The 25,723-nt window shown below is 39.1% G+C and overlaps 1 protein-coding gene and 1 long non-coding RNA gene across 4 annotated transcripts in view; one reads left to right on the top strand and one right to left on the bottom strand.

Annotated features, from left to right (window-relative positions):
• LOC116725155 (uncharacterized) overlaps positions 1 to 25,723 on the top strand; it is a 69,919-nt gene that overhangs the window by 25,745 nt on the left and 18,451 nt on the right. For both annotated transcript variants that reach the window (XM_032571040.1, XM_032571039.1), the window contains exons 9-12: positions 8,737 to 8,836; positions 11,389 to 11,447; positions 13,183 to 13,247; positions 21,651 to 21,800. In XM_032571040.1, the coding sequence (XP_032426931.1) occupies positions 8,737 to 8,836; positions 11,389 to 11,447; positions 13,183 to 13,247; positions 21,651 to 21,800 (374 nt within the window). The remainder of the gene's footprint in view (positions 1 to 8,736; positions 8,837 to 11,388; positions 11,448 to 13,182; positions 13,248 to 21,650; positions 21,801 to 25,723) is intronic.
• On the bottom strand, positions 24,381 to 25,164 carry LOC116725158 (uncharacterized). 2 transcript variants are annotated; one of them, XR_004340340.1, is made up of 3 exons: positions 24,817 to 25,164; positions 24,537 to 24,739; positions 24,381 to 24,468 (listed from the first exon to the last, which is right to left on the bottom strand). It is a non-coding gene; the product is annotated as an uncharacterized LOC116725158 (long non-coding RNA). The 2 variants fall into 2 exon arrangements; XR_004340339.1 differs by having other exon boundaries at positions 24,537 to 25,164.

Below are 25,723 nucleotides of genomic sequence, written 5' to 3'. Positions count from 1 at the left end.
TATTGTGAAGGAAATGTAACAGAGTCATGAACACTGAAAGAGTGAGGTAGGGTCCACACTTTACTGTGGACCCTACTTGAGCCTCAGTGTTTACAGATTTACTCATTTGCAGATTTATTCTTGGAAACCTGCCCCCCCACCCCCCACCCCAAAAAAAGTAAAATATTTGATTGAAAATAGAGCTAGTAAAGCTGAAAAATCCAAGCACATTACTAAATGCTATTGTACTCCTGAAGATCCACACACAAGAGTTAACTCTTGTAAAAATACTCTCTGCTCCACTGTTTCTGCTTTATAACTTTCTCTTCGGTGCCTTCTTTATTGTGCGTCCTTCATTCATTTCTGGAGAAATGCAATGTGGTCGTCCTTCCAGTATGAGGTCATGCTGGGAAAATGGATGGAAACACTTGTCCTTTCATGCAGAAGTTGTCAGACATATTGAGCTCCCCTGTGTATTTGCTGGTTTGAGCTTTTCCAGGTCAGTGCTCGTCGTCATTTTGAAGTGTCAGTGGCTCACTGGGAGCTCTGGAAAGAAATCTTTGGGTACGGGCCAGAGTCCATTTAACACAATTGCATCCCAGATGATTACAGTCTGAAAGAGCTGTAGAGCTAGCTGCAACATCTGCTGCTGCTGCTGTAATACAGATGCAACATGTTTTGAAACATCTCACATCTTGTTTATTTTGGGAGAAGTTTAGTGTGGATTTTGATGCACCTTTTGATGGTCTGTTGATCATTTCACCAGTCTGCACTACAGAGCACAGACTGGTGCTCCTACTACTATCCTACTACCTCCAAAATTTATATAGATAAAAAGAACCACTGCAACAAGTCAGCTAATAACAAATGGTTTTCCAGGTTGAATTGGTAAAAGTTGCCAGAATACTGGCACACAAACACTAACTGGGAGTGAAGAGGAGATAATTTAGTCTTAAACTAATCTTAGTTATTAGCTAATTTAGCCTCATTCAAAATTCTTCAAGGCAAAACCTGGTTTTTAAGTAAACACATTGATGTCATACTGGGATAACATTTCATCCTTTTATTGGTTACTGGTTTTATTCTTTTTACATTTTTATTGTTATTTTTGGTATTTCATTAGTCTTGATTCTTTTCCAATAGTTTAATTGAGAATGCAACTACCTTCATTTGTTGACTGAAAAAAATGTTATCTGGAAGTTGGTGTATTTTTGTTAAGATATTCTTATATTTTGGAAACAAGTTGTTTGTGTTTATTCTCTATGTGTCTGTTTGAAAACATCAGTGTGAAACCTAATCTTTCATCTATTATTATTTATGAGCTAAGCCTTATCAGGCACATCTTCATACACCAATTACTGAGACTGAGCAGTAATTGGTTATTATTTCATGATAATTAGGTGGTGCCCTGACTTGGTAATGTGTATTTAAATTATTAGTTTTGTTAATTGTTGACTTTGGCATTTTTTAAGTTATTCATTGTCAAATCAAGTCTATTACACACAACACACTACTTGCACACAATGACTTCCATCCTTGCACCAGACTTATTACCTATGGTAGCATTATGAACTTGATAACTGTTCTAGACCAGACATGTTTTGCTGTTTTATTTTTAGCCAGTTATTTTATTAAACAAGTCGATTGCCCAGGGCCTTACTGTGACATAAAAGTACATAACCTCTCAAGGGGACAGTAAACACTAAGATTCTCTGAACTAAATCAACTTCTGTATTATATGCACTACTTGCCACTCTGGTAATGTCTTGTTTGCTTTTTGCTGTTCCCCCTCTATTTTTTTTTTTTTTACATAAGATGCACTTGTGCTACTTGCTGCAAGAGTGAAAGGTGGGTGTGCTGCCCCATGAGGGAGTTTGGTACTGACTGACCTCGTTCATTGCAAAATGTACATTGTCACTGGTCTTTAAAATTTTAAAGTTGGTCAGCCACTTGCTGGTTTCCTCAGATAACCTTTTGGGGTGATTTGACTTCCTCTAGAAAACTTTTTTATCATTTTATCCTTTTGCAGTTTTGGTCATTTCATATCAGAGTGTTTGGTACAAAATGGCACGCTCTTCTCCAGGATGTTTCATTCTGCCAGTGCCTCCATTTGTATCCACAAGGGTAAAATTATTTATGAGTTTCAACAGATGATTAAAAAGATTGTTCTACAATATATTTGTAGTCTGCTTTAATTCAATCTTGTTACATGGCTCACATAAATAATATCAATAAGCACAAGACTGTTTTTGTTTGATCATATTCTGTCATACTTCATGAGAGTAAACTACTTATTTAAAAAATATATTAGAATGGAAAAGCAGGGATTAACTAGACAGAAAAAAGAGCCACAGGATCTGTGTCCCTTTGATTAATGATTTAAATGAAGGAATGCAGTTCATAGTAGACCCACTGAGAACAAGGTTACTAGGCAAGGTTACTAGGTACAGGCACTGGCATCACCAGTGCCTGTACCGCACTGGTGATGCGGTACAGGCATCACCAGTACCTGTACCGCTGTTGTGTCTAGCCTCCGCTTTTCCACTCTAATGTTGTTATAGTAGATTTTTAGGAACCTGTAGTGAAAAAACAGAGAAACACAACTCTTTGCTGAATGCTGTTCATCAATAAAGCATTGATGAACAAAAATAAGAAGAAATGTTCATAACAGTACATGTTTTATGCTTTAAAGAACTGTGTGTCCTTTACAAACAGTGCACTGGTTCGTGTAGGTGTGTCACATAATATCTCAATAAAACTTGCAATGTGACATTTGAAGCCACTGGATTTTTGCAGATCAAACACTTCAGTCTAACCTCAAGAGAGCAAAGGAAAACACACACACACACAACACAGTCCTTCTTTTTGAATTACTTTATAGTAACAAAGCCAAAATCGGAGCAGATTGTGAAAAATAATCTACACTCCAGCAATCTAGAAGTGCAATTTGTAGCAGTAATAATCACCTGAAGCAGCTGTGTTCTGGAATGTCTCACACATTGTTGTGGAACATCGTTCCACTTCTCTTCATACAATATTCATCCATTGCTTGGACTAGTCTTTTTCAGTCCAACTTCAGTATGACTGCAGAATACTTTAGTCATTCAGTGTCTTTAAGGATACTGGAGCCTGTGGCTACAGAACAAACCACAATCATCTCCACCTCTGCGCCGTACAGTTGGTGTGAGGTGTTTGTGTTGATCTGCAGAGTTTATTTCCCAAACTGTGGAATATGGACAGAATGTCCACTGTGGTCTCATTAACCCAGAGCATGTGATTCCAGAAGTTGGTGGTTCAGTCAGATGTTGCTCTGCTAACCAATCCTAACCTTCAGCCAGGCTGCCACACTCCTTTAATAAGAATGTTTATTGTAAATAAAGCAAAAAAACCCCAAACTTTTATCATTTTCTGTACTGTTCAGTTATGTTCTAATTTGCATTGGCCTACCAGATAAAATATCCAATAAATATACTTTGAACTTTTCATGTGGAAAAATTTAATTATTTAAGGAATTTCAATATATTTATAAGTCAGCGTGACAGCAAAGAAGCTAAATAATGAATAACGCAAGAATGTACAGAAGGAACAAGAAAGATATACAAGAGAACCAAAATGATACAGTTGCACTAAAACAAAGTTGCATGGCACAATAAAATAAAAAAATTTAAAAAGAGAAAAACATGCACCACTTCCATTTCACTATTATGTGCTACTGTGTGTCCGTCATGTAAGTCATAGATTGCAACATGACAACATGTGTGTGTGTTTTGTTTTGTTTTTTTTCCCTTTGGTGTTCAGGTTTCTTTTCCAAAGTCCAAAACATTTATGTTCTGTTTTAACCCTTCCTGTAGGTGTGAATGTTTGTGAGCAGGGTTGATTGTCTTTGTGTCTCCAGGTTGCCGTCTGGACCGCTGGGCTGGGCTCAGGGCTCAGACCTCAACCCAGTTACACTAAAGAGCCTGAAAACTGTTTTCTTTGCAAGTATACCAAGATAGAAACATTAATATTTCAAACAAAAACAGAAAAAAAAATCCCATTTGCTGGGTCATAAATGGCTGGTTCTTGACAGTGGTGTGTTTTATTCGGGAGCACTCGGCCTTGCCTGACCAGCTCTCACTCATATTGATGCACAGAAGAAGAAATAGCTCTCAGTGCCCTGCTACACAGCTGAGCCTCTAAATCTTAGCACCTCCTTCTGCTTGGGACTTAGCTCCAGGTCACTGTTTCTTCACTCTGTGTGTGTTTGGGGGTGTGTGGGTGTGTGGGTGTGTGTGTGTGTGTGCATCTACATTTCCATCTACAGGGTGCAAAAACACGCTGACTACTTCCCAAAATAACGCGCATGAGGAGGTACCTCATGATGAAGTGTCAGGATGATTTTATCAGTTTCCTGTTAAAAAATAGGCGTCAATAATGACTGCGAAATTGAACCACCACCTACATGACACAGACTCTGTTGAGGTGAGTGTGTGTTTGTTGCTCAATAGGCTGTGTGATGCAGTCTGTCCCATTTCTTCATTGTTCTTCAAGGACAGGAGATCCTTTGGGGAGATGCGGATCACTGACTGCATGTTGCTGAACCGTCTGAAGTTGGGTTCATGCATCCTGATGCATTCTGATCAAGCAACTAAAACTAACAAAATAGCAAAACTAAAAATAAGAAAAAAGTGTTGTTAATTGAAATAAATAAAAGTGGTAATTAATGGGGGGAAATTACAACTAACTGGAACTATATCATGCGTTTATAAAACTAAAACTTACTGAAATTATAGAAATATCCATCATTTTCAAGTTTATGAATCCATTTATTTCACATCCATGATGTGAAATTGATGTTTTTACTTTTCCCCCCCACATAAACAGTTTACATCAGCTGTGGGTAAATTACGGTGCTCCATGCTCCTCCAGTCGGCGCTAATGCTAATCTGCAAAATGACAATGGAAAAAGTTGGGAGAAAACATCAGTCAGCTGGTTGTGCAACAATAATTGAATACATTTGTTGAAAATTATATCTTCTGTTTAGTATTCATTACCCAATCGATGTAATCACAATACAATAGTCTTTGAATTCTGCACCTAAAATTAACCAAAGTATGAAAAACTAAAACTACTACAATAACTAATAAAAGCTAAACAAAAACTTAATATTGAAATTATGCTAATAAATAAAAACGAGCAAACACACTCCAAGAACTAACTAAAACTAACTGAATTAGACAAACAAAAAGTTACAATGAAGTAAAACTGAACTATAGTGTAAAACCCAAAACTTTCATGACCCTGATCCTGATCAGTTATGCATGTTCACCCACCAGTTTAAGACTAAGATCCTCTGTGATTACTGTTCACTTTATTCAAGGTATTTTTAATGAGAAAGCCATCTTTCAGCTTAAGTTCTGGATAGAAATTGTTCTTCACGGTCAAATAGTAATATCTGAGGAGGTGGCGACTTTGAATGTATGCTCTTTCTTGATGTGGTCATCCTCTAACGTCTGTCCCCCAAGTCGTTTGACGGCTGCAGTATAAACCGCTCGGCTGACTCTCCTGCCGCCTGCGGCACAAGATTTAATAACACTAAAATCAATGTCTTTGTAACTAATCCCCACAGCATCCGTTCATCTGCCAGTATGTCAATGAATAAACAGAGCTGATGAGGGGCATAAGCTGCAAGAAAACAATGTTAGAGGACATATGAAAAGTGAAAGCCCTCTCATTTGGGAAAGCTCATTTCATAAAAGAGGTGTGCAGAATTTTAAAAATGGAATATTATGCAAGATGTAATTTTTGGAGCTTTAGACACCGAACGGAAATATGCAACACATTTGATTTTGCTCCCATTTTTCATGAGCTGAACTCAAAATCTAAAACATTTTCTATATGCACAAAATCATTTCAAATGTTGTAAAAATTTAATCTGATTTAAATCTGATAGTTATCACTTCTTTGCATAAAAGGATGCACAGATGATCCATCCCACATCACAGGTGTGACATATCAAGATGCTGATTAGTCAGCATGATTATTTACAGGTGTGCCTTTATTGGCCACAATAAAAGCCACTCTGAAATGTGATGCTTTGCTTTATTGGGGAGGTTGAAAACCAGTTGATTTCTGGTGTGACCGCCATTTGCCTCATGCAGTGCAACACATCTCCTTTGAGTTGATTAGGTTTGGATTGTGGCCTGCGAATGTTGGTCCTCTCTTCTTCCATGGCTGTGTGAAGTTGCCGAAATTTGGCAGGAACTGGAACATGCTGTTGTGTCGTAGCAGCTTGTTTTAAAACAATTTCTTAATATTGATGAAAATGTACTTGTCCTGTTAGTAAGGTCATTCTATTTTTATAGCACATTTTCAGCAACAAGGCACTTTAAAATGTTTTACACATGAAAGTAGTCCGTAATTTATAAACTAGTAGGGGTTTCTCTGGATTGTTGTTGTAATAAAACTAGATGTTGGTTCTCCATCTTTGGTAAGAGTTTCTCTGTATAAACTAATGGGAGTTTCTCTGTATTTTTTCATTCTAATAGTTTTTTTTACCCCTCCAGGGGGTCTTCAGTGGGCTCTAGTGTCCCCCATATGACAGTAGGCTGACAGGAAACGGGGAAGGAGAGGGGGGAAGACATGCGGCAAATGTCATCGGGTCCGGGAGTCGAACCCGCGACGGCCACGTCGAGGACTCAAGGCCTCCAAATACGGGTCGCGCTAACCACTACGCCACCACGGCACGCCCCATTCTAATAGGTTTAATTCCTGTTCTGGGTTTGTAGATTATTTCACTCATACCAAGTCATTTTCCGTGTAAGTGAAATAATTTGCCAATAGAACAAGTAATTTTTTAATCAGTATTAAGGAATTTGATTAAAATAAGCTTGAAAAGCTACTTATGTAATTATTTCAAGTTTAATATACAGTACAGACCAAAAGTTTGGACACACAGGTGTGTCCAAACTTTTGGTCTGTACTGTATATATACTGTATATATATATAAAGTCTAGATCATAGATCTAGATTGACTGTGAAAAACGTTCAAAGACTCTTTTCCTTGAATCTGAGCTCAAACTGAAGGCAAACGACAAATTTCCAGTTTCTATTGAAAAGCAATGTTCAAATCATATATTATTTTCCTTTTACTTCACAATCATGTGCTGACATAAAATCCCAGTAAAACACAATGAGGTTTGTGGATGATTGTGAACATGGCAATAGTGATTCCTCAGACATGTGAATTCCAGTCCTGTGATTGGACAGATGAGATGGCTGACAGCAGCGTTTTCCTCCAAACACAGCTGTGGCGCTGCCTACCTCCATTTCCTGCCAGCATGTCTTCGCCATCCATCTGGAGCGCAGGATCTGGGAAATCCATTATGCAACGCTTTGTTCTGAAGTTAACTTTCAGCTGCCTCTCGTGTTGCGCTCCATCCCGTTCGCTGGGGAATAGCAAAAACTACACATGCTAATTAAAGAATAAAATCACATCTGCCCCAGCCTTATGGGACCCCTGCGTCCTGGTGAAAATGAATTCCCCTCTTTCCGCCTCTCTCCTCCTCTGTTCTTTCCAGCGCTCGCTTCTCTCTGTAATTTCGTCCAAATCGATGTGCTGCACCAGCAGCTCCTTAAGGCCTGACATCTGACTGATTGCTTCACACAAAAACCTGCAGCTAAATAAAATAAGAGGAGAACCCAAATGAAGTTTATGCACCTTTGTAGAAGCTCTATTAAGTCATTGTGAAATAGGCCTGAGTGTAGCTTTAGTCATTACATCAGCCACACATGAAAATGCTGCATTGTTTTACACACACACACACACACACCCTCATGCACCAAGCAGTTGAACAGTGTTGGAGGGGAGATTATTCATGGAGAATCGACCGCAATTTCACGGCTTTCTGGAAATAATTAGTGTGACATTTATTCAGGCTTAATAATTGCTTAGGATTCCAGACTCTCACCTCTAATAAAGTTGTCATTGAACCTTTAATGCCACTGGCTCCCATGACAGCAGGGGAGCAGTGCAGCCTGGTGCAGGGCGCTAAGATCACTGGGAGGAGGACAGCACAGTCAAGTTTATGGTGCATGTGTGTTTGTGTGGTTAAACCAGATTCTGCTGTTCGTCCAAACAGAACTGGAATAATCCCACCATGAGAGAGTGAACACAACCATCTCTAAAACCTTTTTTCAAGTTTGTTCAAGGTATAAATTAGCCTTTTGACCTTATTTCTAGACATAATTTGGTTTCAGAATAATGGGACAAATTGAAAGTTGAAGTGAAACATGTACATTGCAGCATTAATAATACATGGGAAAACTAAGTTCATAAATTCATTTGCAGTTTGTGAAATAAGAAACCGAAGTTCCTAGTTGCTTTTTGTAGAATTTCAAAAAGACCAGCTTACATCTAGGAAAAGCATGTTAAGTGGATATAAGCAAGATCGTTTCCCTTGTTATCAGTCTGCTTACCTACATCTGTAACTCATGGTACTTAGTAAAATTATAGATCTAACGAGATTCTCTAACTTTTATTTCTGTCTTGTCTTTTCTTTGTAATGAACGATTTTTTTCTAACATGTACCTAATACTGATTACGTATTTTTTTAAAGCAGAGGTTCATTGAAGACCATTTCAATTCCTCAAAGCTGGTCTGTTTTGGGTGTGCTTCTTTAACTTTTTTATCACTCTACATTGTGTGCGTGTGTGTGTGCGTGTGGGTGGGCGTGGGCGTGTGTGGGTGTGTGGGGGTGTGTGTGTGTGTGTCTCAGGTGGTGGTGACATTTGCAGTGGGCTCTGAGGTGGGCCTCCAGAGCAGCAGTGACTTCAGTCAGATGGGGAAACCTTTCCTAATGGGCACCGTAGCTCTAGGTGAGACTCAGCTTTGTTCATCATCACTCCCCTTCTTCTGTCTGCATCCTTTCTTGTCCTTCTGCCTTTCTTCTGTTGTTGTCTTTTTCAAGTCAAAAATACTAAAGACTCCTGAGAGTTTCTTGAAGATTACTGAATAGCAACCATAAGTACGCCCATGTCCATCTTGAAAATGAGATCTAGATGTCAATGAGGTTTTATCTAGTTAAATAAAGGAAATAATAAAAATAAAATTCAATTTAGAAACAAATAAATGTGTAAGGAGAAATGTAAATAATAAAGAAGATGCACCAACTCTAACTCTTTTTAGTTTTTTCCCCTACTGATAGATTAATTATACAAAATAAGTGCCACATTAATGATGTAACAAGCTGTGAAATGATTTTAAATAATGTCATATGTTTACATTACAAAATCTTGACTCTTCAACATAGATGTGGAGAAGCACTGCACCTCATTCTGAAAGCTGCTGAATGCAGTTTGCAGTGCTGTTCCACATCATTCCCACCTGAGACCCACATCTGTTTACCCAGGCACTGTTAGCAGAGCATGCTAGTGTCAGTCACATCGCTTCACGTTAATTAGCTCAGCTTATTGAATACATTTGTTGAAAATTATATCTTCTGTTTAGTATTCATTACCCAATCGATGTAATCACAATACAATAGTCTTTGAATTCTGCACCTAAAATTAACCAAAGTATGAAAAACTAAAACTACTACAATAACTAATAAAAGCTAAACAAAAACTTAATATTGAAGTAATGCTAATTAATAAAAACGAGCAAACACACTCCAATAACTAACTAAAACTAACTGAATTAGACAAACAAAAAGTCACAATGAAGTAAAACTGAACTATAGTGTAAAACTCAAAACTTTCATGACCCTGATCCTGATCAGTTATGCATGTTCACCCACCAGTTTAAGACTAAGATCCTCTGTGATTACTGTTCACTTTTCTTCAAAGTGTTTCTGGGCTACAACAAACCAGAACAAAATAACAGCTAAAGGTAGAAGCAGGCTGTGGTCTGGTATTTGTCTCTTAGTAAGGATTTCCATTAAATATATTTCTCCCTACCAGCAGCAGCATGGATTTTGTTGATGAGGAATGATGGCTCAGTTACATTAGCCTCTCTGTGACAGCTCTGACTGTACTTTTTGCTGTTTCTATTACTTCAGAGGCCTGTTGGAATATCCAAGCTGCCAGTTGTGACAGCCACTTTGCAGTTTGTCATTCCGAGTTGTTTGGAATGCGACAAAACAACTTGAAGTTGTTTTGTCGAGATTTAAAAAAGACTTCCCTTGATCATGAAGATTTGGTCCAGATTTAAAAACCTGCCAGATAACCTTCAAGCAAAAGAAACTTAAAAGGAGAAAACCAGAAGGAAAACATTAGAAAGAAGTAAATCTATGTCCAAAATATTATTTCCTTCTACTACTTGTCCATTGGTTACATAAAAGAACTGTTCTTTCTATGGTAAGCAGGACGGTTTTGAAACAATATTGATATAATACATAGAGTATTACTGTATAGATCAGACAAATTTATGTGCACAATTTAATTAGATTCTCAAACAACAAAAGTCAATATTCTGACAAATTCAGCTAGATCAAATGACCAGTATGTAGGATACTCAATCTTTTTACAAGCAGGTCACCATGACAACATTCCTTTGGCGTGGATGCAGAAAGTGCAAAGTTAGCTGTTTGTTTAAAAATGAGCTCAGATGAGTCAGAGCGATGTACGAAACTATTTAATAGAAATCTGCATCCTACTACAAATTTGTGGTTTGTGCAAAAGAGTGAGAGAGAGCCCGACGTCCAGCAGCTAACAGGAAGGCTGAACGAGTTATTTAGAATTTTTCTTTTAAGTCACATTCTATGAAATTCTTATTGATAATAGTTGGCTTTTAGAAAAGTTGGAGTTTGTTGGAACACACTGGGAAACGTCTAGCAGACTCCAACAGCCACCGTCTTCCTGATCTCTGCTCTCATCCAATCAGCTCAGAGGAAAATAAATAACGTATTGACTGCTTTTCAAGCCAATAGCATGTCAAGTATCACTGAGCCTAGGTATTTCAGCTTTCCAAATATTTATTTAATATAAATATTTTACATATGCGCTACTGAAAAATCCACAAATGGCCAAAATCTTCATGATTAATTTGTTATTTTTTCAACAAATTAAAACACTCTTCTCCATGTCTTTTAATCCTTGTTAATCTTTGTTCCACAGAAGAATTTTGCAAATCCAGTGTAGTCCACAATTTCAAAAGAGAATGGCAGTGCTTTTTTTTTCACCAGAACAAAATGGTCCTAAGATTAGATTTCTAAAAAGCTCACTTCACAGAAAAAAAAAAATCTAAACTAGCACTCGAACAGGGCCAAAGCTTTATAAAAACTGGAGGTTGGAAATTTGCCACAACATTCTGATCGATGCGCCTCCAGAAAATAACAAGTCAAAAAAGAAAAAGAAAAAAAAAACACAAATAAATCAGACTGTGTAAATGACTGAGGAATTAACCTCTTGTTTTCTTCTTGTCTCCACAGGTGGGATTGTGAATGTGATGCCTCTGCTATTCTCTCAGATCTCACACAACAAAACACAAGTAATTGCTTCTTAGACTTAATTTGCCTCTACCTGTTGTTCTGTTGTCTGTTTTGATGTTCTTACACTGCTAACTTCTAAAAACAAGCAATGGAACCGAATGACTTTCAGTTCTCGCAGCTCCTTGTTTTGATTCTATGAAATATTGATATCTACAAAACTGTTTAAAATGGACAATTATCCAGAGGAATGGAAAAGATTTCTTTAAAAGAATTTGAAGATGCCTTTTAAATGGACCCTCTTTCTTTGTTTTGTTTGGTTTGACTGAAAGGCGTTTTCAATTTTTGATCCAGATTTTTACTTTCACATTTTGTAACATTTGATTTCAACAAAGTCCTACATGATAACTGGATCATATTTGCTGTGTTTGATATTTTGTTTATTATCTATATTCACAAAAAATGAAGCATTTCTAAGTTACAAAAAGGAGTTTAGGGTGCCATTTTAAGAACATAATAAAATAAGGAAATTAATAATTGTAGCATAATTTCACATGTAAAAAAAATTGTTTCTGGAATTTTCCAATGAGCAGAGATTCCAAAATCTGAATAAATTGTGCAAAGTGGTTATTAAAGTGCTTAAGATGTTTTCCAAAGAAATATTGGAAGGGTTTGATATGTCCCTCCCATAGAGCACAACATCAAATTATTTAAAGGAATGAAATCTGTCCCTTGGATAATAGAATGGATTATTTAGAGCTATAATAACCCACGCAGAATGTACACCCATAAGTTAGACGCATGTGTTTTTGTTTTCGACCATCCGCTGATAATCTATCTGGACCTGGTTGCTCACTGGCAGCTAACGGTGAAACAAGGTGCTGTTAAGCGTCTGGTGAAATGAGGTGGTAGAATTCTGTCTTAATTTACTTATTTGGAACTGGATGAAATGGATGTGAGATAAGATGAAACTTAAATGAGATAAGATTAGATAAGATATAAATCCATTGTTCAGAAAAAAAAAAGTTCTTGCAAGCTGAACCATCGTGAAAAAAAAACCTCATATCTGATAACATCAGAAAAGTATTTTTTGGGTGGAACCCCTAACTAGAAACAACATAGACACCCATGTAACAGGACAAGAAAAATTATAAAATAAAAATGGCCAACTTTTTAGAAAGTTTGATTTGGACACATATGTTGGTTTTAAAAGCCCAGGTAAATAAATTTCTTGCAATTAATGCCAGAAAAAAAAGAGATTTAATTGTTCTACTTTAATGTCAGTAAAAACACTTCTGCATTTTGTCTGCTGTATTTTCTCAGGGTCAATAGCAGAATAAAATAATGTGCTCTATTTGAACACGTGCCTGTACCAGACTAAATAAACATTTCTAATGATTTCCTTTCAAGCCATTTTTTTTGTCTCATTCACTCTTCTGTACTGCCAGTAGTCTAACAAATGATAGGATTATCTGACATGAAGGCATTGAGGGTTAATCTGACAACATTAAAATGGTCTAATAGAAAAACATCCAAGGACACTTGGACAGTCTTTTGAGATTCGTTGATCACAGTATCATCTGCCTAACTATGAATTTCTGAATGGCAGATTCTTTATATAGATGATTCAGTGATGTTTTCCAACCTGATAATCTTCAAAGAAACTTTTCATTGTCTGCTCCATGCTGTACTTGTACAGACAGGCTTTGTAGGCCTCAGATGTTATTATAGAAAACAGGACAACAGATTATATGTTTTCTCATTACCAATGAGATGTTGCCTTTTGTTTCTGTCTAGATCCTGTGGTTTCGGAGAGCAGTTCTTGGAGGTCTGACAACCTGCATGGTTCTGAACATTCTCTGGTAAATGGACAAAAGTAGGAAGATTCAAATCCTTTGTTTAAAACATGTCAGAAACTCAAAAATCTCAAACATACTCAGACAAAATGTCATGCTCTGTCCAGTTCACTCAGCCAGATGCAGCACTCTTAACAAATAATAATTATTATTTTATTATGTGTACATCTTTTTGTAGGCTTTAACATCATATTCAGGCGTTTTCAGTCAAAAATGAAAATTAAAGTGTACTATTGATAATGTGTATTATTAGGGATTTTCTGTTAAAAATGCTGCATGCTATGGTGGGTTGTAATTTGTTGAAAACCTGATAGAAAAGGATAAAAATTATCAAGGAGTGTGCAACTTTTGACAACAAGCCGATCATAATCTGGCATGGCAAAAGCCAAAGAATGGATTGTTTTATCGTAAGGTTGGGTGATTGGAGGAATTTATCAACCATCGACGATAGGCTGCACCCATCACCGTTTGGTTTTTCAAGACTGATTTTTTTTTGTTTTTTTGGCCTAAGAATTACTTTATTAATTACAATAATTACAATGCTTTATAGATGCCAAAAGACGCAGCTGACGAAAAAAAATAACTAGGACTACTCAGATCGCAGTATAGTCCAGCTTTAATCATTTTCAGTGTAATCTGAACATCAGGTGAATCATAATTAAATATATTGAGTAATTATAAACAGTAGATTGTTAATGCACTTCAACGCTGTAAGAACATTAGCCATGTTTTTTAAATTAAGAAATGTTTTATCAGTGCCTTGGGCACATGATATCCCTGCTCCAGAAAGGTGAAGGTCTCTGGACATCCTGAGGGAAAACGCCCACTGAGGCAGCCCACCGTTGGAGGACTGCAGCAATAACCACACTGATGGTCTGCTGTGACAGTTTACCAACATCTGAAAACACATTGGAATATATTAATGTGTGGAGCCAACATGTGACATGTGAATTACTCTGGAGTGTCTGGACCACCTGCTTTCCTCCAGCTGCGAGGCCAGGAGTCTCCTGCAGAAATCAGATGTCCTCCTTCTCGCCACATTTGCCACATCCACAGCATTCTGGCTGCCAGAGCTCTGATGCCTGAGTGTTAGCCCTGTGTGGGGAACCCAAGCCCTCCCTGCCCTCCCTGTCTCCTAGTGTTCCCTTGCTCTCTTGGTGTTCCTGTGTCCACCTGGTTTCCCTCCCTGAGCATCTCTGGATTTCCTTTTTCAAGACTCCATACAAATCTGACTCTCTGGAAACAATCTCTACGTTTGGCATCTTCAAGTTCTCCTTCATCATCATCCTCATGCGCTTACCTGCCCAATCTCCAACACTCCTGTCTCCTTGGCGATCGTCATCCACCGCTTCCTGGAAAACCACACAAATATCAACAACCACATGCTATTCAGCTCTCCCTGGCGTTCTTATCTAAACAAACTTACTTACGTGCTGCTCAAAATCTCATGAACATTCAACCATCAGCCCAATCTCACCTGTCCTGTCTCCTCACAGAGTTCCCGATTCCTGGCCTCCAGTCATTTCCCAGATCTGAGTCCATTTATAATTCATTCTTTGCAATAAAATCTTTCATTGTTACTTGTCTTCTGGGAGTGTCTGTTCATGTGGCTCAGAATGTTTTACACCATCATGACAAAATACAAATTAGTCTACTTTTTATTTCTAAAACACGTTAAAAACACTGTGAAAAATTGCTCTTCACCTTCACAAATACAACCTGTGGTAAATGATAAATTCCTAACAAACAAATTAGGTTAGTGATAGGTAAGGGTTTGTTCTAATGTTTTCTGGTGAATAATCTTTACAAGACACTCTGTAAGCTGTATAAAAAAAGAACTGGCTGGAGAAGCAAGATCCTCTGAGACCCTGAGCAGACATTCGAAGGGAGTGAACTTTGAAAGCAGCAGTGAACATGGTGGGCCAAAATAAATGGCCATCTGGCAAAATAACCGTCCACAAAGGACTCTAAATGCACAAAAGAGCAAAAACCATCTGCAGTCTCTTAAACCCCACTTTACTGCTGGGGAGTCAGGTGCATTTAGGGAGAATGTTTAGCCTGCTGTCTTCTGGCCTCTACACAGAAAAAGCTTCTGCAGGATAGATTTTTGAACCAAACTGCACTAAGAGCTGAAACCAGACGTTTGCATACATTGTGTGAAAAGACGTACAAGCATTTCTTTAAAGTCAGAAGTTTACATGCACTAAGATTGTTATATTTACAATATTGGAGTTAAGTGGAGGTGTGCCAGGCGACGTGTTTTAAGGAATGCCTCAGACAGAATGCCTCATTATGTGACATGGGAAAATGAAAAACAACGATGTGAGGAAGAGAGGAAGAGATATCACATAAGTCTGTTTTATTTTTGGTATAAGTTAAAGAAACATGAAGATGACACATATGTTTGTTAAAACCATTTAATGCAAGTATAACAGGAAGGGCCAGGCTGTGTGCTGCTCTGTGTGGTTTAATTTCTGGCTCTTTGTGTGTTGGTGTGCTACTTTGTGAGCTTCAACTTTGTCCGAGAGTTTAGTTTAGAATTCTTGTTGCATTCTTCATTTTTCCTCTGGGAAAAATAGTGTTTTATACACTTTGGCCATTTTAAATGGCAGAATATGCAGTGCCATCAAAATTTGGTCATCTTCTTTCTATTTAGTCTAAAATCCGTCCCATATTACTTCATCAAACCTACTTTATTTCCCCACAAAAATTTACTCTATTTGGAGTGCCAAGCACCACAACACAGCTGGTGGACACAGCATGTTTCAGTGTCCAAACTGTGGTTTCCTCCTTCTACTTTTATAAATTTACCCAAACAGCAAAAAAATTGTTTAGCCCCGGTGCATGAGATGAGTCTCTGTACAGCCATGACAGATTCCACTGAGCTGAACTCCATGACTGCTTGGTTCTGACCTATGGTGTACTTTGCTGATCAGCTCCTGGTGAAACATTGTACAGCGGCTCCACACAATAAGTCTCTCTCCTCTGGGACACTTTCCTGAGATTTATAAGCTTCTGGCTACATTTCTTCCCCTTTTGTTTTGTGTCCAACCTGCAGTCCACATTCTGAAAGCAATATCGTGTGGCAAATGCTATGGTATAGTCATTTTTCCCCACATAGAACTTCATTTATTGATTCATTATAACACTCCAGAGTTGTTTCAAACAGCTTTTGAAATTTCCCCTACTGCCTTATGCACAAAACTATTATTTTACCTTTGGTTTTTTATGCCTTTATTAAAGAGGCAGTATTATGTAATTTTTTTTTTTTTTTTTAGCTTTACAGTGTGTTATAATATTCCCTAATTGAATACATATCTGGAGTGTTGCCTGGATTCTTCCATGCATGTTTGAGAAATCCTTTAACCTCTATGGCAACCATTCAGCTGTGAATGGTCACCTGGGTGGACCTAGCCCTGCCTTCAAGGCGCAGCTCCTCCTCAGAGCTGCAGTTTCCAAGCTTCCTTCTCTGCACCTGCCCCACTCAGCTCCTTCAGACTAGCCAGCAACAATCAGCAAACACCTGGTGGAGCAGCTCATTATATGAGCTACTTCTCAGTGAAACACTGGTAAAAACGTTGTTAAAGGGTTAAATGAGGAGCCATGTTGTGAGGACTTCCTGGAGGCGTGGTTTCAGAAAGGTCAGGAGTTTTTAAAGGGACAAAGGTATTTGATATATATATATATTTCTATAGGAACTGAAGGTAACATAGTTACTTGATTGTGCTATAAAATGGCAGTATGAGTCTGGAACACATAATACTGCCAATTTAAACAGCAGCACTTCGGGCTTCAAAACTATCAAAATGATTTGGGTAAATAACATGTCAATATCAAGCTTAAACATCTAATAGAACATGAATGGGAATTTGAAGTAATAAGTTTTTAAGGTTCCAGTCATATGCTTGTGTGAAGCTACCAGTGTGTGTTTGCTGAAGTGTGTTCCATTTTAATATTACTGAAGAATTATCCGTGTACTTCCCTGTCAGGCTCTGCTAAAACTGTCTGATGAGGATTTTAGATCTATTCACCTATAGGTGGTCAGAAAATGTTTCACTGACAACTTCTCAGATTTCTGTTTTATGAGTGAGAACCATTGCTGGTATAAAAAGAAGAATTTAAAAATTTTCTCTCAATGATGGCCTTAAAAACAAAAATGAAATCATTAATATGGCACAATTGATTACCATAACTCTTTTCACTGAAAAAGGTTAATCTTCTGACTGTTTGGTATTTAACGATAGGTCTAATAATAATAATAGATAATGTCTGAAATATTTGATGCAAACTGAACTAGAAATTTGCATAAACATGCTTCTTCATTCCAATCTAGGTTGAACTCTGTAAAAAGTTTGACATCTGTGAGCATTTGTTCTGAATTGACTGGAATCAGAGTCCTTGATCCAGCACAGATGCAAATCCCTTCCGCTTCCATCTCTCTCTCCTTCTCTTTCTTGCTCCCTCGCTCCATTCACACTTCTTCTTTTGGGGTTCTTTTCTAGCTTGACGTCCTGGTAAGCAATTTCCTCTGCCTCCATTTTTCAGAACATAATTTTGATTGATAATTATCGTTGGGGACATAATTCTGTTGAGCCACCCTGCAGAGTGAAAGACTAGTAGAATAAAATAGAAATGGTGTGTTGTTGGGTGCATTCGAGCGAAGCCACAACAAATGAAAGGATAAATCTCTCAGAGCTGCACTGCCGACTCAACCAACAGCTGCAGAGAGGAGAAAGCTCACTTGTTCCTCCCCCCTTCCCTCCCACATCTCCCCCTTCCTCTCTCTTCCTACAGTCTGTGGCCTTTATGCCCTTTGCTTCTGAGTGAAGAATTTCTGATTCAACCTCAGCTTCTCAGTCTGGGTTTTTTTATTGTCACCAAGAAAACTTTCAAAGGCCTGTTATATCCTGAAGGATTATCATTCTGATTTTCAACAAACTTAAAAAGCCGTAAAAACAGGAGCGAAAATCCCCTCTGGGGTGTTTGGTTTGACCTCCCGGTCAACCATCATCTTTCATAAAATACACAACCCAGATCTGTTAACATTTAATGGTTACCGCTGCATGCCTGCAGTGTGATGTCGGTACAGGAGTCTGAACGTTACTGACATTAGCAGCTGTTAGGGATGCCTGAGTTCTCGTTGTTGTAAAGCAAATGATAATTCATGAGCGATCCCTCAAGACAATATTTCACCTCAGAATGAGAAAGTTTGGTTCTTGTTTCAGTGGGTTGTGTTTATTTCAAAATACTGATGCAGATGCAGACAGATTTGGTGGTACGACTATCTAAAATAAACTTGAAACTTAATAGTTGAAATATTTTAACATAATTTTTTTTTTTGTCTCAACATTAATTCAGCTGAATATTTAATAAAAGAGAAAAACGATGGTTTCTGTAACTTGTTATTTTGTGGCAGGACCTTCTGCAGCAATCACCACCAACTAGCGACCTCTGTACTCCATTTCCCAGCAGGCAGCTTGACCTCCCTTCCTGAGCAAACTACTCATGCTGTCTCTGGTGTATTCTGTGTTTCCATAGATGTTGAGCACGATTAGTATGTAGGCTCATGCAGGTCCAAGGTTTTTGTTTCTGGTTTTTTTCACAGCCGTTCTTGTTTGCTTTTAGATATTGTGTGTTATTATCTTGCTGGACGATCATGAAGTGACTGGAAAGAAGCTACATTTCTCCACACTGATCAGTGTGTTTCACCCGTTAGTATTATCGCTCCTTTTTGCCCGACACAGATTCAAGGTTTCACCTGGCAGATGCAGAAAAACAAAACTGAACCCCCTCCATGTTACTCAGTAGGTATGTTGCTCCTTGCGCTGGAAGCTTCATCTTACCTTGTGCATTATTGAGGTGATGTAGCCAGCCAACAAACTCCGGTGTTTTTTTCCTCATTAGTCCTAGAGAAACTTTGTGTTTTCAACGGAAAAGTTGTAAACCGGTGTAGTTCTTAGCACTAGGCACGTCTCCATTTCAAATGTTTAATTGATATTTTGCTGATGTCAAAATAAAACAACACAATTTGGGAGTTACTGTGTTTCCTTAAATAAGATATGCAATTAAAATCCCATGTGAATTAGTTTATTTACCTAACATGTCATTAAAAATCATGGAGGCTGCAGATGTAAACATGATATATATTCATATTTCAGCCACAGCTCAGCATTGTGTTTACAAAACACACCAATTTCACACAGCTGAAAAACCACTTCATCCTGGCTCCAAAACGTTTTATCAAAAAAGGAAGTTTTTTTTTCAAAATTGGTGTTTTTTTTTCATAAAGCAAATGTATTTTCGCAATTTTAATTTGCACAATTTCATGGCCAATGGAAATGCAGCTACAGTTGCCTTGTGGAATGAAGGTCCTGGGTTGGAATCTGTGTGGAGTTTGCATGTGTTCTCTTCAAATATGTAAGACATTTTAATGAAAAATATTTTTAGGTAAGTAAATTGACATTGAAGACATTAAGACAAAAAGCTGGCAGTATTAACTTTATAAGGACAGAGAGTATATTTTAAAAGTGATTATCCTGCAGGCTACATATCATTGAGTTTTTGTGACAGATTGGTATTTTATTTTATAATATATATACTGTATATTGATGTTAACATAATACTTAAAAATTTCTTTAGCTATTTTTTAGAATTCCTGCAATGGCTCTGTATGGTTTTGACTTGTCTGTGTGCCTCTGGGAAGGAACTACTTTTAGATTTGAAGTAGTTCAGCGAGCACCATCCCCTTGAATGCTGATTGGTCAGCCTGTTTCTGTGTGGATGATTGCTTCATAATGTTTTTTTCTATATGGTACATTTTCATTTAAACACAATCTGGTGTTTTATAATCAACCGGATACCGGATTCTTTTGGATATCAAACTTATGTATTTTGGCATAATTTCTCAAGAAGTTTCAAAAAGAAACAATATCTGATGACTATTTTATTAATAGCAAGTAAGAAAAACATTACAAGAAAATGGTTATCACAAGACAAACCAACTTTAGACGACTGGATCGACATAACATTTAACCTATAAAATGGAAAAAATAACAGCCTCTTAATCTCAAGATTGGCAGATTTGGGTAGACTATGTAAAACGTAAAAGATCTGATTTCATTTTTAGAGACCAAACTTGATGAAATCTCCTCGATAATCCACTCCTATGATAGACATACTTCATAATTATTTAATACTATGTTTTTTTTGTTAATATATTCTTTTTTTGTGGTTTGCTTTTTACATTTCGAACTTAATTTTTTCTTTCCTTTTGTTTCTTCTTTCACACTCTCTGTGCTTTATAATCTTTCTCAGGGAAGTGAAGTTGCATTTTTGTTTTGACTGTTATAATGTAATGGTCTACTTGTCCATCTTATTTCAAATATTGAAGTTAGTTTTGTGATGTAGAGGCCTAAGGTCATGTAAATGATGCTTCCTTGAGAATCAATAAAGATAAAATTTAAAAAAGCTCTCCTTTGCAGGTTTAAAGCCGAAATGACATCTGCTTAACACGTCAAGACCTTGAATGTCAGACACTGTGTTTAAAACTGGGAGTTTTTAATATTTCCATGAAAGTCTTGGTGTTGACTTTTGGCTAAAGCTGCACCAGTGACCGTAGAGCAGGGGTGTCAAACTCAGTTTCATTTTGGGCCATATCACAAATTTGAGTTATTAAAGGGCCTGTTGTGCCAAAATGTATTGGTAAAACCCATTAAACTGTTAATATATCAATAAATAGCAGTCCTTCCAGGATTTTATGATTGCTTTTGTGGTTTTTGTAATCAAAATCACATTTTGTGCTAATTGCTAATTTTGAAATATTTGTAAAGAATCTGTATAATACTTGCACTAAGATATGATGGTCAATGTGACTTTTTATTACTTTATGTATTGATCTTGGAATATAACTTGGCATCAAGTTATAAGCTCAGACTATAGTATATACTGTAGTCTATACTATACTATACTATATTTCAACAAAAAATAGTTCAACACAAAATAAAATACAATCATTTTACACAAATCTCAAAACGTGAACCAACCAACTTAAAATACATTATCCTAAACATAAATTTTTTCCAAGAAATAAATTATTTCACTGACACTTATAAGTCATATTCACTTTTCCAGTCAACGGTTGCAATATATCTATAGACATCTAATGCTCATGTGGTAATGCACCAAAACGTTACAAAACATGCATAACGCTTTGGGGGAAAAAAATGCATTTTTTCAGTATAACCAGTCAGAGCCAATCAAATGATATTTCACAAAAATTCCAAGTTCCAAAGATCTTCACTGTGTTTGGCTAAACACGCAAGTTCATGACTCATTTATGTATGCAACACAAGTTTTAATCATTCAGTAACTTTCTGTGTGTGTGGGGGTGTGTGTGTTTGTGTTTACCAGGTGCTGGGCAGTGCTGGAGATCGTCCCACAGACGTCGTCACCACAGAGGAGGATGGCCACTGACACAACAACCTTGCCCACCTCCAGCAGCCCCCCGGCTCCTCCATCTTCAGCCCACCCCCTGCTGATCTCTAACGTCTCATTGGAGGAGTAAGTGTTAACTCCAACTCCCCAGATCTTCTGCTGTCCTCCGGGACCTTATGCGCAAAATGAGATTATTAAAGTCTATTAAGCATAAGTTTTCAATAGGCATGTCCCTCCCACAATTATAAGGCCTACACCTAAACATGTTCCGATGCTTGCAACAAAACCTTTTAATAGTGACATCTTACATGGCTGCTGGCTAAGTAATCTCTTCATTTCCTTCACCTCCTTTTGTTAGTTTTTCAGCTGGTCGTCCAGCTATTGTATATTTTGCATGACCTCCCTTGCTTCAGGAAGTTCTAATCTTATCCTGGTGACTTTCAAATTGGTATCATTAAGTTGAATATTCAGCTCTTCAATTTTTCTAAGTAAATTGTTGTCATTGAACGTCATGCTCAGTTTATCCAAACTGCCTCTTACTTTTTGGATAACTTGAATTAAGTTACCCAAGTGTGTCGCTATCTCCTTTCGGGTCTCAGAGTTTTCATTCATTTTTTTCTCATTACTCTTGAATCTTTGAATTCTTGAATGAATAAATGTTCTTGGATGTCACCTACAATTCAAGATTGCAGTTTTGTGATGTAATATTGTAGTGTTCTCATTAAGGGTGTAACAACTCTGGCTAAACACCGAGTTAAACCACAGCAAATGATGAGAGGGAGATGTGAAGTAAGGTTGACCATTTACTGTTGACTTCCTTGTTCACACGTGCTGCGGTGAAAACTGCAGACAGAATAAACACAAAACAATACAAACTTAGTTCCGTGTCTAAACAAACCTTAGAGTACATAAATTTAACCTAATTAGGAGCTCTGCAGTTAACTGAAATGTACCATAAGCAGTCAGATGAAAACACCAGTCACAATAATTAAATGTTAGTATTTTAACAAAATAATGTCAGACATTTTAAGCAGCATGTATCTTGTCATAAAACGTAACTTACAGCATTGCTTCAACTGAGTTTCTTTGTGGATGGTAAAAGATTAAACGCTGAAGCAGACAGCCTGGGGGGGAGTTAGGACAATTCTAAGGACCCCTGACCAACAGGGGGCCCTCCACAATTTATTTACTTATTTTTTGTTCATAGAAATAAAAAAAATGGGGCCCTGTCAATTACAAAATAATCATTTTGTGTTTTCTAAGATAGGTTTTAGCAGTAAAAATTTAATGTTACCACTCCCAGACCAAAAAACACACATCAATATTTGCCCTGAACACCCCCCTGAATCTTCATGAAATGGTTCGTTCCTGCTTAGCGCGCTTGACGGTCATGGTGTTCGGCAGCAGTCAGTAGAAGACAAGAAGTACTGTGGCGCTAATTATGCTGCTAAGAAAAATGATAAAATCAGGTTTTCAAAAAAAAAAATAAAATAAAATAAAATAGAGAGATGGAGAAAGGAAAAGGTAAGAGTGTCAATTTGTTAACTCAGTTTTTCTCTTAGAGATGGGTAGACTGTGAGATTATGAACCATTTAGCATAGTTAGCTTAGCTTACAGACTACTGTTTGCCTTCTTTTCACTAGCATTTACTGAATTAAGGAAAAAAAATTACCAAGATATTCATATATTTAACTTGTCCCTTTACCACTTAACAAATGAGTCAGTCTGTTAAGTGGTAAGCAGCTCTAACCCACGTCCCTCCTGACCTGCCTCTCCTAAGTGAAAGTAAAGCTGCCGTATGTAACTTTTATAATTTTATTTTTTTTATTTTCACATATCCTCTCCTTGGGCTGCCACCTTATCGTGGTGGAGGGGTTTGAGTGCCCCAATGATCCTAGGAGCTATGCTGTCTGGGGCTTCATGCCCCTGGTAGGGTCACCCAAGGCTGTCAGGTCTTAGGTGACGCCCGAAGACCCCAATGATGAGTAAAAACATTGGACTTCGTGTTCCCTCGCCCGGACGTGGGTCACCGGGGCCCCACTCTGGAGCCAGGCCTGGAGGGGGGGCACGACGGTGAGCGTCTGGTGGCCGGGCTTTTTCCCATGGAGCCCGGCCAGGCTTAGCCCGAAGAGGAAACATGGGTCCCCCCTCCCATGGGCCCACCATCTGTGAGAGGGGCCAAAGGGGTCGGATGCATTGCGAGATGGGTGGCGGTCGAGGGAGGGGACCGATCCTCGGTTGCAGAAGCTGGCTCTTGGGACATGGAATGTCACCTCTCTGGGGGGGAAGGAGCTGGAGCTAGTGTGTGAGGTTGAGAGGTTCCGGCTAGAAATAGTCTGCCTCACCTCGACGCATGGCTCTGGTTCTGGAACCAGTCTCCTTGAGAGGGACTGGACATACTTCCACTCTGGAGTTGCCCAAGGTGAAAGGCGTCGGGCAGGAGTGGGCACACTTGTTGCTCCCCATCTCGGCGCCTGTACGTTGGGGTTTACCCCGGTGAATGAGAGTGTAGCCTCCCTCCGCCTACGGGTGGGGGGACGGGTCCTGACTGTTGTTTGTGCTTACTGGCCGAATCCCCTGTGAGACGGAGCTTTAACTCCCATCTCCGGCAGAACTTCAAACACATTCTGGGGGAGGTGGGAGGCATTGTGTCATGCTGAGGTCTAACTTCTTAGCCCACATGCAGAACAACACCAGAAGCCGAGATTGATTAAAGAGATTTATTACAACCAAGGGGAAGGGGGAAAAAACAGATAAACAATCCGGGAGCGCTTGGGACTGGATCTCAGGTCAGCTAGGGAAGAAACAGACGGTAAGTTTGGGGTCGAGGAAATTTGGAGATGGCGCTGACTGAGAGCTTACCTCCGATCGGGAGGAGAAAGGACTGGGGGGAAAAACCTGGGAAATCCGGAGTCTGTTTTGAGGCGCGGAGGGCTGCGGGCTGCGGCGGCGTTGGAGGGCGGACAGGTAAGTCTGAACTGTTCTGCCAGAAGCAGGCTGCCGAGCTGTAGGTTCGGAGGGGGTCCTGGGCTGGATCTATCTTCAGCACGTCTCAGGTCGATCAGCTGAAAAAGGTCAGAGACACAGGTGGATCAGAATTCAGGAAGCAAACAGGAAGAGTAGAGCTGGAGTGAATCGGTACCATAACTAGCTAACAATCTGGCAGGGAAGTGTCAGCAGCCTCCTCCAGTTATACAGCTCCTGATGGCAGAACGGTTTCAGGTGCGTGGTTCAGGAGACGCCCTCAGATGGAACAAGGCCTCCAGCGCCCTCTGGTGGATGAACAGGTCCGGATCCCAACACATTGAGTCTGAGTGAACCATGTTCCGTGCCTCCATTGTCGAGGCAGCTCATCTGAGCTGTGGCCACAAGGTTGTCGGTGCATGTCGTGGCAGCAACCCTCGAACCCGTTGGTGGACACCTTCGGTGAGGGATGCTGTCAGGCTGAAGAAGGAGTCCTCTTGGGCCTATTTGGCCTGTGGGACTCCGGAAGCAGCTGATGGGTACCGGCGGGCGAAGCGGCATGGTGCTCGGGTGGTCGCTGAGGCAAAAACTCGGGCGTGGGAGGAGTTTGGAGAGGCCATGGAGAAAGACTTCCGTACGGCTTTGAGGTGATTCTGGACCACCATCCGGCGTCTCAGGAGGGGGAAGCAGTGCAGCACCAACACTGTTTATAGTGGGGATGGTGTGCTGCTGACCTCTACTCGGGATGTTGTGGGCCGGTAGGCAGAATACTTCGAAGACCTCCTCAATCCCACCAACATGCCTTCCATCGAGGAAGCTGAGTCTGGGGACTCTGGGTTGGGCTCTCCAATCTCTGGGGACGAGGTCGCCGAGGTGGTTAAAAAGCTCCTCGGTGGCAAGGCTCCGGGGGTGGATGAGATCCGCCCGGAGTTCCTTAAAGCTCTGGATGTTGTAGGGTTGTGTTGGCTGACGCGGTATCTGCAATATCGCATGGACATCTGGGGCAGTTCCCCTGGATTGTGGATTGGCAGACTGGGGTGGTGGTCCCCCTGTTCAAAAAGGGGGTCCGGAGGGTGTGCTCCAAT

The sequence above is a fragment of the Xiphophorus hellerii genome, chromosome 9, assembly GCF_003331165.1.
Source record: "Xiphophorus hellerii strain 12219 chromosome 9, Xiphophorus_hellerii-4.1, whole genome shotgun sequence".
Taxonomy (NCBI): domain Eukaryota; kingdom Metazoa; phylum Chordata; class Actinopteri; order Cyprinodontiformes; family Poeciliidae; genus Xiphophorus; species Xiphophorus hellerii.
This window is presented reverse-complemented; position numbering and strand designations above follow the sequence as displayed.